The 15,164-nt window shown below is 30.6% G+C and overlaps 1 protein-coding gene across 8 annotated transcripts in view; it reads left to right on the top strand.

The window, feature by feature from the left end:
* LOC132716591 (neuron navigator 3-like) overlaps positions 1–15,164 on the top strand; it is a 157,161-nt gene that overhangs the window by 65,200 nt on the left and 76,797 nt on the right. The window contains exon 1 of one of the 8 annotated variants that reach the window (XM_060699903.1): positions 6,231–7,761. The exons of the other annotated variants lie outside the window; for them this stretch is intronic. Coding sequence (XP_060555886.1) covers positions 6,593–7,761 — 1,169 coding nt within the window. The 5' untranslated portion in view covers positions 6,231–6,592. Of the gene's footprint in view, positions 1–6,230; positions 7,762–15,164 lie in introns of those variants that run through there. 8 annotated transcript variants of the gene reach the window in all.

Here is a 15,164-nt window from a genome sequence, read left to right as displayed (position 1 = left end):
TAAAAAAGAGAGAAAACTGTAAAGTAGGCTGTAATATTACTCTCTCATCTGTAGATTAAGAGTAATTTTCAGGTTGTTTATGAATTTTATCAAAAGTTTATTGAAAATTTGTGTAAAGAATAAAACAATGCAGATTGCACTATCTGAATAAGAGTAGTTATAAGGCCTGAGCTTTAATGTTATAACTGGTAGCCCAACCCTTTTGCAATATAACTCTTTGTGAATATATGTATTTGTTTTTGGATAAGGGTTCAAAAAATGATAATAGCATTTTTTTTTCCAAACAAATTGCCCCTGTTAATGTCAGTAAGCAGGGATGTTGCATATATATATGTTGTTAATGTTCATTTAATGTTTTGTTGTGAACTCTTATGTATTAAAGTTTTGTAACAAAATTACCTGAATGTGACAGCATAATGTCAGGTTTTGTTTATAGGAGTTTTTTGTAAATATAAGGCCATTTCATTTGGTTGGTCAGCACCTTGATCAGATTTGAAAGTTGATTTTGTATTTGATATGTATTTGTTTGTTTCATTGGTAGGATATATCAAAATAACTGTGCATGTATTTGGTAATAAGATGAATTTTGATTATAAGTTTGAGAAATTTGATTGTTAATAAGCAAATTACCAGCCTTGGAATAAATTCGACTTACACTGCATTTAAGGACTTGTGTCAAAATGTTGTTAACATTTTGAGTTCATTTGGGTTTACAGAGTTCATTCCTTACAGTTCTTTCAGATAACATTTGGTACAGAGTTTTCATGATAGAAACTTTTTTATATGAGCTATTACCTTGCAGAAAGTATACATAAACATACAAATCTTGCTCTGGGTGCTACTCAGAACATATTCTATCATAATGCAAAAGAAGGTTACAGGTTGCTTGATTAGTTAGTTATTACTGCCTGGCACAACATATTATTTTTGTTGGTTGATTTGATCTCTGGAGTAAAAGTTAGTGTCAGAAGTAATTGTAACATACCTGGATTTTTTTTCTAATAAAGCTGTATTCATAGATATGTGTCAGCAGCAAGTTTGTGATCCATTAATGAAAGAATATGTCTTTGGCTTAGGTAGGTGTTGATTTGATTACTTTAGACTAATGCTACTGGAATATATTCTTTGTCTTGGTGATTTTTGCTGGACTTGATTTATATTTTATTGAATTAAACAATATTTTGTGTTGGTTAATGTGTTTTGAACTTCTGTGTTGTGAGTTACTATTTTTAGCATTTAAGCAGTAAAAAAAGTGTTATATTTAATAAGATTGGTTCTGACATGAGTTGGATCTTAAGACTTATATCTTACAACATAAATCGTGTAAAGAGAAACTATAACATGGGCTACAGTTGTAAATTTGGGACTGGTTTGTCTAAAGGTATTGTAGATTACTTAGATTAGTTAAGATTATTTTTTTCTTTGCTCATTTCCTGAGTAACCTGCTCCAGAATCCCATAATGAAGATGAGGTGAATGTATAGGTATTTATAAACTTTAAGGTTTTGGGTTCAAGTCCAGTATGCACGACTGTTTAATATCTCTACTTGCACCATTAAAGTAGGCAGAAAATAGTAAGTGCCTATAAAAGTGAGCAGTTGCAAGCTCTTGTTGAGTACATTTGCAAAATCCAGAAAGTCTCATAATTTGGTCCAAGGTGTTACATTATTGACTTACTATTTACTGTAAAGAAAACAAATACTGCAATTTAAGCAATTCCAGATGATGAATACCAATATTATTAAGTTAAAATACCTAAAAGAAATGTAAATATCACTGTGTGAGTTCAAATCAAGATAAAATCTGTCATAGAGTGAAGTAACATCTTTAGTAAAAGTGATGTAAAAAAAAAACAGCTGAGTCAGCTAAAAAAAAGTTTGTCTCAGGTATTCTGTGTGGTCAGGTGTGTACATCACATGTATAGAGACAAGAAAAATAGTTTTGCCAAGACAGTTTATTGTTCAGAGAATGATTAGTTTTGTACCTTAAACTGATATGAAATGATTTATTCTAGATATTTTATATTTTCTTTATAATGTATATGGTTATATTATTGATAAATCAAGTTGTTTGAAAATACTCAATACACTGGACTGAGATCAGCTCACAATATGTTACAAATGATATGTTTTTTCCTTTATTTTGTCATTTACGTAAGCTTTATTGTTGTTTAATGCTTTACATTTGCTTACATCATTACTTTCCTACAGCATTTGAAAAGTTGCTTCTTTAAATTGAATATTAATTGGCTATTGAAAGTGATTGAGGATTTATAGGAATATGTCTGAGAATTTTGAGATTAAAAAAAACAACACACTAAATGTTCATTGAAATCTCTGAAAATCAAACTTCTTATTTATTTGACAAAGTTAATATTTAACAATTGCAATGAATTTTACCATAACTTAGGCATTACTTTTTAAAATGCATTATATGACAGTCACATTACTTTAATATAAGAAGAGATTTTATGTACCGGTACCTAAAGTCATTTACTATACTGAAAACTGTTAAAAGTTATGGAGTTAAAATGACATGACCTATAGTGCCATCATATGTTTCTGTGAGAAGAATGGGCATTATATACAGGTTTGAAATTTCATTAATGTCAGTTATGTAATCATAAAGAGATTGATGATGAATACCATTAATAATTACACATGATTGGAAAAAATCAGTCAGAATCTGTATAATTGAGATAAATTATAAAATATCTTAAACATTGATTAGTTTTCATTATTATTCTGAAAATAATTAAAGTACAAATCACATTCATTGGATAATCTGTTAGGATTTCCCCCCCTTGATTTTATTGATGATTTCCTATAATTCTCCATGAGTCAGTCTTAATGTAATTACAAAACTGATTTATTTTTATTGCACATTTAGTTCAAGATAAGGGCATGAAATATTTAAGTCCTTTGCTTCTTTTTATTCTCCCAGTGTTTCCTTTGAATGTTTTAAAAGCAATTATTATTTTAATAGTTTTCATTTCCACATTTGGATTTTTTAGACATGAATCAAAAAGTGATGGAGGCAGAAAATGATCACAACTCATACAGGCTCATCTATCAAAATTGATATTATCATTAATTACATTGTAAATGAGTTTTTAATACAAGAAATGCATGAACTCCTTTTCACAATAGCAATCACTCTACCTGGGAGTAGGAACATTTAATAATGATTAAAATGTCTGAAATAGAAGTCCATGTTGAGTAATAAATTGACTGTATAATAGCAAGATATCAGTAATAATGAAGTTACCTGCAGGCAAGATATCCCTATAGCTCAATTATCAGAGAGAGGAGCCAAAAATATTACAGTTATAAAAATCTTTTCACAGACAATTTTATTGTAATAAAAAATCATTTCCTTGATATAAATAATCAATAATTTAGGTCATTAAAGACAGACCTTTTCTTCCAAACCTTTAGGCTTGAACATGGTTTTGTTATCGTTACCCTTTAGAATTTTTTGTTGACATATTTAACAAATGACCTTGACATATATACATGTAATATGACATTGACCTTAAAGGTCAATTTTTCAAAATTTTGGGAAATTTTAGCCAAACTTTGATATATTATAAGAAAACACTCACATTTTGTAGAAATATCATATAGTTAGTTCATCCTAGTTTTCTGTTTTTCTGATCAAGACAAAAACAATGAAAAGTAAGGTTACTAGGTTATAAATAACAAATTTTAGCTATATTTTTATACGAGTATTGCCAAAAATCGGCTATCATCTCTTGGAGTATTACTTTTATGCCTGTTCCAGTTTGTTTTTTTTATTGTGAACAAGCATAATAAATAAATGACTCTATATTTATGTTTTTATTGTGAATAACCATCATAACTCTATATAAATGATACATTTTTTCCTGGCACAATTTGAATATATTTATTACATACAGCAGAAGGTTTTGTACTCCTTTGGGAGCAGATAATATAATTTCTGTTAAAACTTAGGAAACAAGCTATTGTGAGAAGTCTTTTATCAGCTAAATGTACCCACTCAGGAGTCTAATTTACTTTATCCAATATTTATAAAGTTGAAAGAGTTTTTCAAGGGATTTTATTGGGTTCTTTTTTGTTTTGTTTTGTTTTAAAAAAAGGCAAGTATCTGCTTCCTAAGCTATTGATTCCGATATTGTTCACTGAGAATCTTGTTTTCCCCTGCAGAGTGTAATGAGTCATCCTAGATAACAATAAGTTACCTAAATTCTCCCCTTTTAAACCTGTCCAATGGAATATTCCAGTTTTTTGATGGACATGGATTAAACAATAAGACAGTATTTCTTTGTCAAAAGAAAAAAGCAGACGTCTTGCGTTACAGTGATCTGCTTGTGCAAGAGGAAATGTTCTGAGCATTTGGAACCATAATTGGAATTATTGAACATGGTTATTCTCAGAGAATGTCTTTCCATTGCGGATTTGTCAGAACACATCTTATTGAATTTGGTGAATAAATATATAAAAAATGCCTACATTGGACTTAATTTGATATTTGATAAACTATTTGCTTGGGAAAATACAGTAGTTTGTCACATCCTTGCTGAAATCTGAAGACTTAATATTATGGAGTTATATAAGAAAGGGTTTTGCTTTCTAGAACTTTCATTATTTGGAGTCAGACAACAGGATGTGGTTTCTATAGCAATTATTTAAATTTAAGGATTTAGATGAGTAAAAGGATGATAAATGATCAGAAATAGTGAGGAAAAAAATAAGCTTTGGAATAATGTCAGTTTTGTAACCAATGTGTTATTGAGGAGGAATATCATTGTTCACTAATTCTAGATATAGCATGCAAGTAAAGACAATTACATTGTACAATTAACTTTCAATTAGTTAAATTACACTATTAGGAAGGATTATAGATAAATGGAATTGATACATACACAGATAAGATAAATGTATCAAGGTTTTGCTGTACAATGAGATTATTTACAAAGGTAGTGGTTTTCTATTTAAGTAATATAGTCTGGTTTAGTGTCATAACAGAACTTCAGCCACTGACAGACTGGAACCTAATTAAGATAACAAACCACAGGTCTGTCAGCACCTTCAACTTTTGACAGCAATAAGCTATGTATATTGTTGCTTTTATCTTTGTTTTTGGCCAGTGCTCCAGTTGAACTTTAAGGAAAACTAAATCTTTTGTTTTGCTTTGGTATTTGATATGATAAGGTAAATGGGAAGAAATGCTATTCATTTTGCTATGTAAATCATGTTGAAATTTGTGTTTTGATAAATAATTTTAAAAACGTATTGTATGTGCAAACTTGATTTTGACGACATAGTAATGGTGTTTCTTGGTTTTCTCCATCAGTGTGTTTTGGAAAATTACAATAAATGTTGTTTTAATTTATTTTATCATGCAAAAGGAGTTGCAGGACTTGCTTACTTTATTCAGAAACATAGATCTCTCTGCTTTATTGTGTATTTCTAATCTGGTGTGTTGTTGAAGATAACTTTTTTTGTGTCAAATCTTACTGGTCAACCATAATCATTTCCATAATAAAGCAAAAAGTATTGTAGGTTTCTACCCTATACCTTCTATATATTTGCCTGATATATAAAGTTTGCCATTTCCGAAAGCTGTTATGTAGTGACATGAGTCAACCTCTGATGGTAAAAAAAGTGATACATAGATAAACATGACAGGCTGGAGCCACTGAAGAAGCATTGCTGAATTCTTTTCCCTAAAAATTCTATTAACTAATTGAAGTGGGATGAAATCTTTCTGTGTTCTTTAAAAGCAGTGATTGATAGGAATAATTTGATAAGGGGCAAATAATCCTGACTGAAACTCTTTAATCTGTTTACTCTGTTTAGAAGCACGAAAACTTGAAATCTTTTTTTCTCTGAAATTGATAGGATAATCACTAGTGTTTGTGTGAAAACTTGTGAAATTAGATATGGTGGAACACTTCAGAGTTATTATGCTCTAGATACAAAGATAGCTCATTGTGAAAAATCAGCAATATCCCTGGTTGTTTCCAATTTAAAGTTGATTCCTTTGGATTAGGTTTATTTTGAAAAGCTCTTCTTTCACCCACTTGTGTTGGTCAATGGTCTTTACTAGAGTGCTGCTAAGGTCAAACTTTTTGTCAGAAATAGCAATGATTATTCCAGGAATATTAACAATGATTTAGTGAGGATATTTACAGAGGTTATTCTTAGTCCATGGTCATATATATATATATATATATATAAACGATGGATTACCTTAACCAGTCACAAGAAACTTGTAGCCTGGAAAAATATTCACACAGATTTTAACAAAAGAAAACATTAATGCTTGAAATATTCATCATTGTTTGACAAAGGAGCCTTAGGCAAAAGCATAAAACTCACTTGCATAGTCTACTTAAACATTGTGATGGATAAAATTGGAAAAAAAACCAGCTGGTGTTAGATATCATCATTATAAACTCAGTTAGGACTCCCTGGATTGAGTATTAGGTTATTGGAAAATTTGATAAAACATTAAAGCTTGCTGTATTGTGATATTGAAGATTTATCATGTACTCACTGTATGTCAACTTTTACATGAACTAGGGATATACATCGACTGAAGGCATCATGAATTCTGCTCAAAATAAAATGCGAACTAATGGTATGTTTTTACGGAACTTTGATTCAAAACGTTACCAAGAGCTCCAAGCTCAGAAACAAAAGATTTTGGAAAAGCAGCAAGAATTACTTAGAATTAAAGAAAAGAAAGAGAAAAAAGAAGCAAAAAGGAAGAAAAAGTCAAAAGAGATAGTTGAGGAGTCAAGTAGTTTTGCTGTGATTCCAGAATCAGAAGTGGAACATATTGATGAAGTTAGTGATTCTACTGAAGGAGTTGCTACTTCTGAAAATGAAAGTACTGATATCGCATCAGAATCAGAAGGAGCAGAATATGCTCATTTAAATGTTGCATCTGCTGTACCAGCTTGTGATATTACTGATGGAGTAAATGCTGTTAAAGACCAGTCAGAATGTGATAGTGCTACAAAAACTGAAGTTACTAAGATTGACAATGTTGCCAAAGAAGAAAATTTGAACAAGAAGAAAGATGGCAAATCTAAAGAGACAAATGGAGTTGTAAAATTTGAAGAACCATTAGAAAAGAAAACTGGTTCTGCTGGCAAAACTTCACAGCAACAAACTGTTAAGCCAGAGAAAGAGTATGCAATAATTGCAAAGCTGAATAAAGAGGCTATTCTTAGAGAAACTGAGCTTGTTGTCAAAAAAAGTGAAACATTATATGCAGGACTTAATGGTGACATACCAACAGAAGATGAGTCTAAAGCAAGTAAGTCTAAAACAAAATCTAAAGAACATAAGAAAAGTAACACTAATGAAAGTATGAAAAGTAGAACAGATGCTTATGCCATAGTTGATCTAGATGTAACAATGACCTTAGTGAATGAAGTAAATGATATCAATGCCAATAAAGGAACTAATCCTGAAGGTACAGAAACAGACAAAACAAATTTTAGTTCATTTCATGGTGATAATGATGACATGAGGTCAATATTTAATGACAATAAGGATAATATTTACATAAGAAATCAGAATTACATGTCTCGAAGTGCAGGATACAATGGTGATATAGATACATCTACTTCGTCTATAGAACCGGATGTAGATGTTGCCGTGAATCAATACCTTGCTGCAAAGTTTATTATGAATAATAAGGAAAGATTAGTGATAACAGAAGAACAGTTGTCAAGTCTTCAATATGTTGGCTCTTCTTCATCTGGGTAGGTTTCAAAATTGTTTAATAACTTGAGATACAAAACTTTCTATCCTACTCTTGTCACACAGTTATTTATATTCTTTACACACCATCAGAAAAATGTTATTGCTGTTAGCCCATTGTTAGCTCAGTTTCTTATCTTCAACATTGCTTATTATAATTTAGTGAAATTGTTTCTTCAGAAATGGGCTTAATTACAAGTTTCAAGTACAATACATTTCCAAGCAACTTTACTTGAGATATTTGGCAGTAACTGGTGTTGAAGATAAATAATCATTGCATTGTCATAATTATATTTTATCCATGTGCAAGATGACAGAGTTTGTATGTAAAAAGATGCATTTCTGAAATACATATTGTGATTTTCATCAACATTTAAGGCTGTTTATAATGATGGAGGGTATAAAAGACTGTTTATTTCAAAGTATTATCAAACACATCAGTCCTAATGTTCATCCTTCAATTAAATTTCTTATGTTTGTTTTCATTCTGAACATAATTATATCAAGATAAAATAAGTTTTCCTGAATAATCTTAAAATTGGTTCTTTGCTGATTGTATTTTCTAGTTTGAAATTACCTTGCTGTTTAATCTTTAACTTGCTATTCTAAACTGTAATGGGATAGTTGATGGGGAAAATGAAAGATTTTAAATAGTTGTGTCTAGAAATGAGATTCTGTAACAGAAAGCTTTACTTTTCTGTCTTCTCTGTCAATTTTATATCATTGTCGAACAAGGAAAAGCTATATACTTTGCTCAGAAAGTTTACCTTTGTGTGGTGTAAAATGAATGTTGTTACTATCATTGACCTGAGATTGGAATGAGTTGAGATTGAAATGCTATTAGTGGTTGTCCATGCTAATTAACTATCTCATTGACCTGACTTCTCTCACACTCTCTCTCTCACTTCCCCCTGATATGCCAGCAATGTAATGTCAGAGAGTGGCTGCTGTATTAACCAGGGGGGAGAGAGGATAGAAATAATTTGTTAATTTACCAGAAACAAGTGTCAATGAGGGGAAGGATAACCCCCCTGGGGACAGACTGGGCTTATACCGATAATACTTGTCATACATGTTAACTGGGGAGAAAAAATGCAAGTATTTTTCTGGTTAATGTTTTTTTGTGTGCCTTGGTTTCATGTTTGATGAAGATTTATTAGTGACTTTACAGGAGGTTCTCTATTGTTTTTATTTCATTGTGATGTATTCCAGAATGAACTGATCTGTTTCTGTGTCACAGAACTTTGGTTTATTTGAAGGGCAGTCAGGTGTTATTTAAAAAGCCATATTATCTGTTGAGGTTTCTTTTTAGAGATTCATTTCGAAGATTTTTTTTGCAAAATCTTGTTTTTGGCTTCTTAAAGAAAATTCGATTAATAATTTGGATACTGAACTGCAGGCAAAGTGAAGGCTGATCTTACAGATTTGGATTAACATTTTTTTTGGTAACTACATCTCACAATTTAGCAAGTTGGCAAATTTAACGGGTCATTATTATGTGCAATGGCAAAAAAGTACAATTTCTCCGATTAGGAAGATGCTAATCATGAAGAAGAAGATGAAATATAAAAACTCTCATGAAGTCTGTTGAACTATACATGAAGTCTCCTGACATTACTGTACCAGATATGCAGAGCATTATTTATAGAAAAGTTTGAAATGTAGTTGATAACTTTGATCCATAGTTATTTAACAAATTATGATTGGTACACATAGCATTGGTAAACATACCAAGGTCATCCTCAGTGTAGCATCCATATGTTTGTATGGAATGTGCATTAAGTTATATGTTTCTGTGACATCTGCTCCACTGTGACCATTTTAAAGAGAATATTTTCTATTTTTGTTGCTTCTATATGGTAACATATGTAGGTAATATGATAGAGCTTGCTTTGATGTGAGCATGGCTTTAAATATATTGATCAACAGATCTTATTTTGGACTTGTAGATTGTCAGAATTAGAAATATTTTTATATTCTTTGTTTGGTTTATTCACTTGCATAGTGAGCATAATCAATGCTTATGCAGTCACTTGTTTGATTGTTTCATGTCAAAGACAATTTGATATTCTGGAAAATATTTATACCTGTTTATTTCCTAAATAGCAAGATACTGTAGTTACAGACTTTTAAAAATGGGGCATGCTATCCTTGTTAAATGCAAGTTTTGATTGAAGTTTATTTATAACAAGCATAAAACAAGATATGATGATTGTAATTGAATTATGCAATGATCATTATGATATTTTTCTTTGCCCATCACATCAAGAAGAATTTGAGTTCTATAGAAGGCTCCTTGCAACATTCTTGAATTGAGAAATGTACTGGACAAGTTCTTATGATACAAGTTAGACCATGGAACACTTATCTGCTATACCAATTGTCATCAACATAGATTTGACTAAGTTTGCCTGTACATCCCTACAGTCTGATCAGATTCTGTGAAGAAAGAAAAGTGATAATAATGGACATTTCTAAATTCAAAGCTTGTCAAAATTTATTAAACAAAATCAGAAGGGTATTGAGGTTCAAGGTGTAGATAATAATATATTATAGCATCATAATATCATAATATTCAAAGAAAAAATCAACTCTATGAAAAAGCTGAAGTTATGTCTTGTAACAATTGAAAAAACAGAAAAGTCTGGTTTCTTTTTATTTTAATTTAACAATTGTGTAGGAATATCAAGTGAAGCAAGTTACATTCTTGTCATAAAAGCTACACTGTCTGTACTGTTGATGAATGAGTCAGTTTGAATGAATCAATATGCATGCAGTGTTTCCAAGTCTTTCCTATATCACAATAACAGTAGAAGGAAATTGACGATTATTGACACAGCTATGATCTCTGGCAATTTAATGACGGACTACTTTTATTTTTTTATAGAGAAAAAAACAGTCCAATTACAGAAAAAAAAAATTATTGTCTGCAATAAAAAAAATAGTCCACAAAGATAAAGAAACTGTGTTATGAAGTGAAATTCTAGTTAGAATATGCAAAATAAAAAAAAAGAGTATATTAATATTATGATACTTTATATTGAACATGCATTTTGCTGTTGTTCATAAATGAATTGTCATTAATATGATGTCATATTAACTAAGTGGTGTATTAAACAGGCAATTAAACTTTGTTGCTGAATTAAAAAGATACAATGCACTAAAATGTAAAATTTTCTTTGTGCCTCACAGTGGCTCAAAAGTGAATTAAAATATCAGAAGCTGGGGGCTTTATGAAAATAATATCAGTCAAATCAGTCAAATAGGACAAGCTAATGTATAGATCACCAACTGATTGGGAAGGAACAGAATTCAGTTTCTGGAAATAAACATGATTTCCCAGTACATTTAACATAAAGTGAATGTTTACCAGCCAATTTAACATGATGTAATAGCATTGAATATATAAATAATTAATAGACTGTACCAATATGTCTAAAAGTTGTGAAACTTGGGTACAGTATTGGGTCTATCCACTAAATGGTGGTGGAATTATTTGACAGTTTGCACTGAAGCCTTATAGAATATCTATAGATTTGTACTGAGAAAATGGGCATGAAGTGTGAAGAGTGTCTGGAAGTTGAAATTGATTTACACCATGGAAACAGTTTGCACTAGGAAAACATAGATAAGAATGTTATCAAATTTAGATAATTTGTTCAGACATAAACAGACAATTATGAGTTTTCTGCAGCAATTTTCATAAGATTGGTGTGATGTTTAAACAAATGAGGGACGAATATGAGCACTTAATTGTTGTATATTATTTGTAAACATTCTTGTCTGTCAGTTTAGACAAAGAAAGAAGTTTGTATCATCATTTTCTTAACAGTTATCGGGTGTAACATTTGCATGTTTGCTTTTGGTGACAAGTTAAACATTATTTACCAGTATGTACCCAATAAGTTTGGATGAATGCACAAAGAACCTTAGATTTCCTGACTTTTATTCATTCTAGTTTTAAGAGGCATTTTCTTGTAATGTTTAGAAAATATTTTTGTTCCAGAAAAGTTGAAAATAAGTTGACATTAAACCCTGCATTGATCAGGTTCACCACTTGTATTGATTCTGTATTGGTTTAGTTTGCTGCAAATAATTCTAGGAAAAAAATGTGCTCATACATGCACAGAATTTAGTAGCCTAATGAAGCATACTTAACTGAAAGTGTTTGCTAATGAATTAACATACTATATTGGAGTGAATATTGACATTTGTCAAATAGAGAACATTGTGTTTCTTGGAAATCATAACACTATATAAGAAGCTGAAGAGGTTAGAAATATCACTTAATCCGTAAATCCTTCATGAGGATGCATTATATCATTTTAGTTTTTTCGCTCTTAGAAAATTTTACCTCTGTCACAGAGATTTTCCCCGTTATTCTGATGCAGACCCATCAATAGCATGAGTCACTGATGCATTTTGAATTACTATTCAGTCATACAGAACATATAAGATTTAAAATTGAAAGTATTGATTGGTTTTGAAAATCTCGGCAAAACTTCTTTCACAACAAATTTTTTATCTGCGATGTTTTCTATTAATAATAAAACCTCAAGAGGAATTTCGTAGAAAATTGAGATCAAATAGGTTATGGTAGTACCCATAAAACATAATATCTTGTGACATGCCAAGGAACACTGTCTGTAAGAGAGATAAAAATATTCTAAAAACATTTTTTTATAGATATTAAAATGATAATGGGAACTTTCTTTTGTCTTGTTAATTCATGAATATTATTTGTTTTTGTTGACTTTAAAGTTTTTACAAAGTAAATATTTGGCTGTGTGAAATGATTAGATACTAATTATATATTTTGTTTATGCATCTCATCAGATTGATGATGTCAAACTATCACATTGTTTGACTTTTATTTAGTATATTCATACTGACCTTTGGTTTATAAATTCAATGGATGTGGTGGAAGCTTGGTCTGCACTAGTAGCACAAGTAGATTCTGTAGTCACCAGCAGGGTAAGGGTTAACCGTATGAAGCCGGCTTATAAGGAAAATGATGCTGAAGGCTTTATGAAAAATAATGATCTCCTATGTAAGAAGTAGTGTGTACATCATTAGAATTTGTAAATTATGTGGAAAGGGATAGTTTGCAAGCATCTATATAATAGGGGTTTATGCAACTGTTTCAACATTTGACCTGTGAATCTACATATTCTTCTTCATGTCTATAAATATTAAATGGACAAGTCAAGCACATAGTCTGGAAACAGGAGTCTTTTATATGGAACATGGACACACAGGTTGATCTTCTGTCATGATGTCCTTTGATGTCAGAAAGTGTCAGAATAATCAAATACTAATTAGAAATTCCTTTATGCCCCTGAGACTTTATGGAAGGATTGTTATGTAAAATAATGTTTGAAAATTGAAGTGAAGTTCCTTTTACTTTAGACTCAAAATAATATATATTTCTATGCTTTTTGTTTATGGAGAAATGCTTGTGCTCATTTCAATAGTCTACTTGCTTTACTCAATTTAAGGAAAATGTTTGACTGAGTAGATTCATTATGTCATTTGCTTTGTCCTCTGAAATAATTGGAGTGATGAATTTTGTCTTGGGCCACTGATGTACAGTACAGGAATAGGTCAGTACTGGTTAAAAATCAAGGAATACTGGTTACAATGCATCATGGTGCCAACCTTTGTTTTTATCGAAATGCTTCAAATTGAACAAACTTAAAACAAGGAATAGTGTATAACATACATATTAAAATATTCTTTCTTGTGTCTGTTAACTTGCTAATGAGGACTGGAACTAGAAGCAGCTGACATTGTTAGACCCTAATATTACGCCATCTTTGCAGCTTTTAAATAAGGGATTAGTTTCTCAGAAAAACTTGTCAAGCACTAATAGGAAATCTGTCATTACTGAAGAAAATTTGTGCACATGCAGCAAAATCCGATTCCAATACATGCTTGAAAAGTTATAATAATAGACTGTGACTCATACCAACTCTTCAAGAGAGACAGACTTGTGTTTTGCTGTGGGTAACCAGTCTGTTATGCGTTAGCATTATTGATCTGGATCTCTTGAATGCTTGATTGGAACATCTGACAGTTCCATTACTGAAACAATATGAAATACAAGTCTTTAAAATGACCATATTTAATATGAATGATCATGTTTATATTTATTATTAAAGTCAACTTTTTGATTGTGGGAGATCTCTTTTGTGCAATGTTTGCTTTTAAATTCTCATCAGTCATTTTGATTAAATTGATTGTTGTATCATGCTTTCTCTCTAATTAAATTGTGGGTTATTTGTCTGTTTGGATAAAAAAAATAAAAATAAATTCATATCTTTAATTAGATATGCATTCTAGCTGTAAAAGCATTTGGGTCAAGGTCACAAGAAGAAATTTGAGTATCTACTTGTCTTTTCTTGTTTCGATTTAAAGTTGTTAAGAATATATAATTTACAGAAACTATCAAAGGTCAAGGACACTAGCGCTCTGCCTTAAATAATCTGAAAAGAAAAAAATAGCACCAGAAATATTGGACAGTTTTGCTGTAAATAGTTCTGAAAAATTACCAGACCATATATATAGATGATAAAGCTTTTAGAGACTTAAGATACTTGTATTAATTTTGCTTAAGAAGTGTTTACAGTCTGCTAGTTCTTTAGTAATTTCCTGTCATAGAATGTTTTGTTGTAATCGGGTAAAGTGTCTATTTACTCAGAACGACAGAAATATTGCTTTATATGGCAATTGTGATGACAGTTGAAGCTGATTAAAGTGTGGAAATGTCTGATAAAGTGGAGCTTTTAGCTACTTCCATAGATTGATAGCAGCATTGATGTGTCATTTCTGTATGAGTAAGCTTGCAGATGAATTCCACACTTTAAGGTCACATGATCTCCCATATTGGTCACATGACCATTGATGAAAGTCACCTGATATTTGGACTTAAGTCACATGATACCAGTTGAAAATGTTTATAGTGAAAAATATTAAGGAACCAGGTTAACATTGTCATTGTTAATTTTGAAGAGGCATGTTAAAGTTAAATAATCTTACTATAGACCTTTTAGTTGAAGATATTAAAAATGTTAAGTGTATTATTCATAAAAAAAAGAATAATGAAAATGAACGTATATGATATATACATGTATATTAGTTTACCTGCCAATGATGCAAATAAGCTTACCTAAATGAAGTCTTGAGTTTTACCATTGTATTAAAAAAATTGGACTTTCTATTACAATTGCCATTGAAAATAATGTTAAAGTACTTGCATCAATGAGTATTTCTGTCATTATTAGTTTCTTCTGTAAATGATTTGATGCTTGGTGAATCAGAATGGTTACTAGATATCTCTTTGTGTTTTAACATGTAACTATGGGATTATTAGCTGTTATCATGCAGAGGAAAATCTTGCTGCTTT

The sequence above is a fragment of the Ruditapes philippinarum genome, unplaced genomic scaffold (assembly GCF_026571515.1).
Source record: "Ruditapes philippinarum isolate M1 unplaced genomic scaffold, ASM2657151v2 ctg785_1_1_1_1, whole genome shotgun sequence".
NCBI classification, from domain to species: domain Eukaryota; kingdom Metazoa; phylum Mollusca; class Bivalvia; order Venerida; family Veneridae; genus Ruditapes; species Ruditapes philippinarum.
This window is presented reverse-complemented; position numbering and strand designations above follow the sequence as displayed.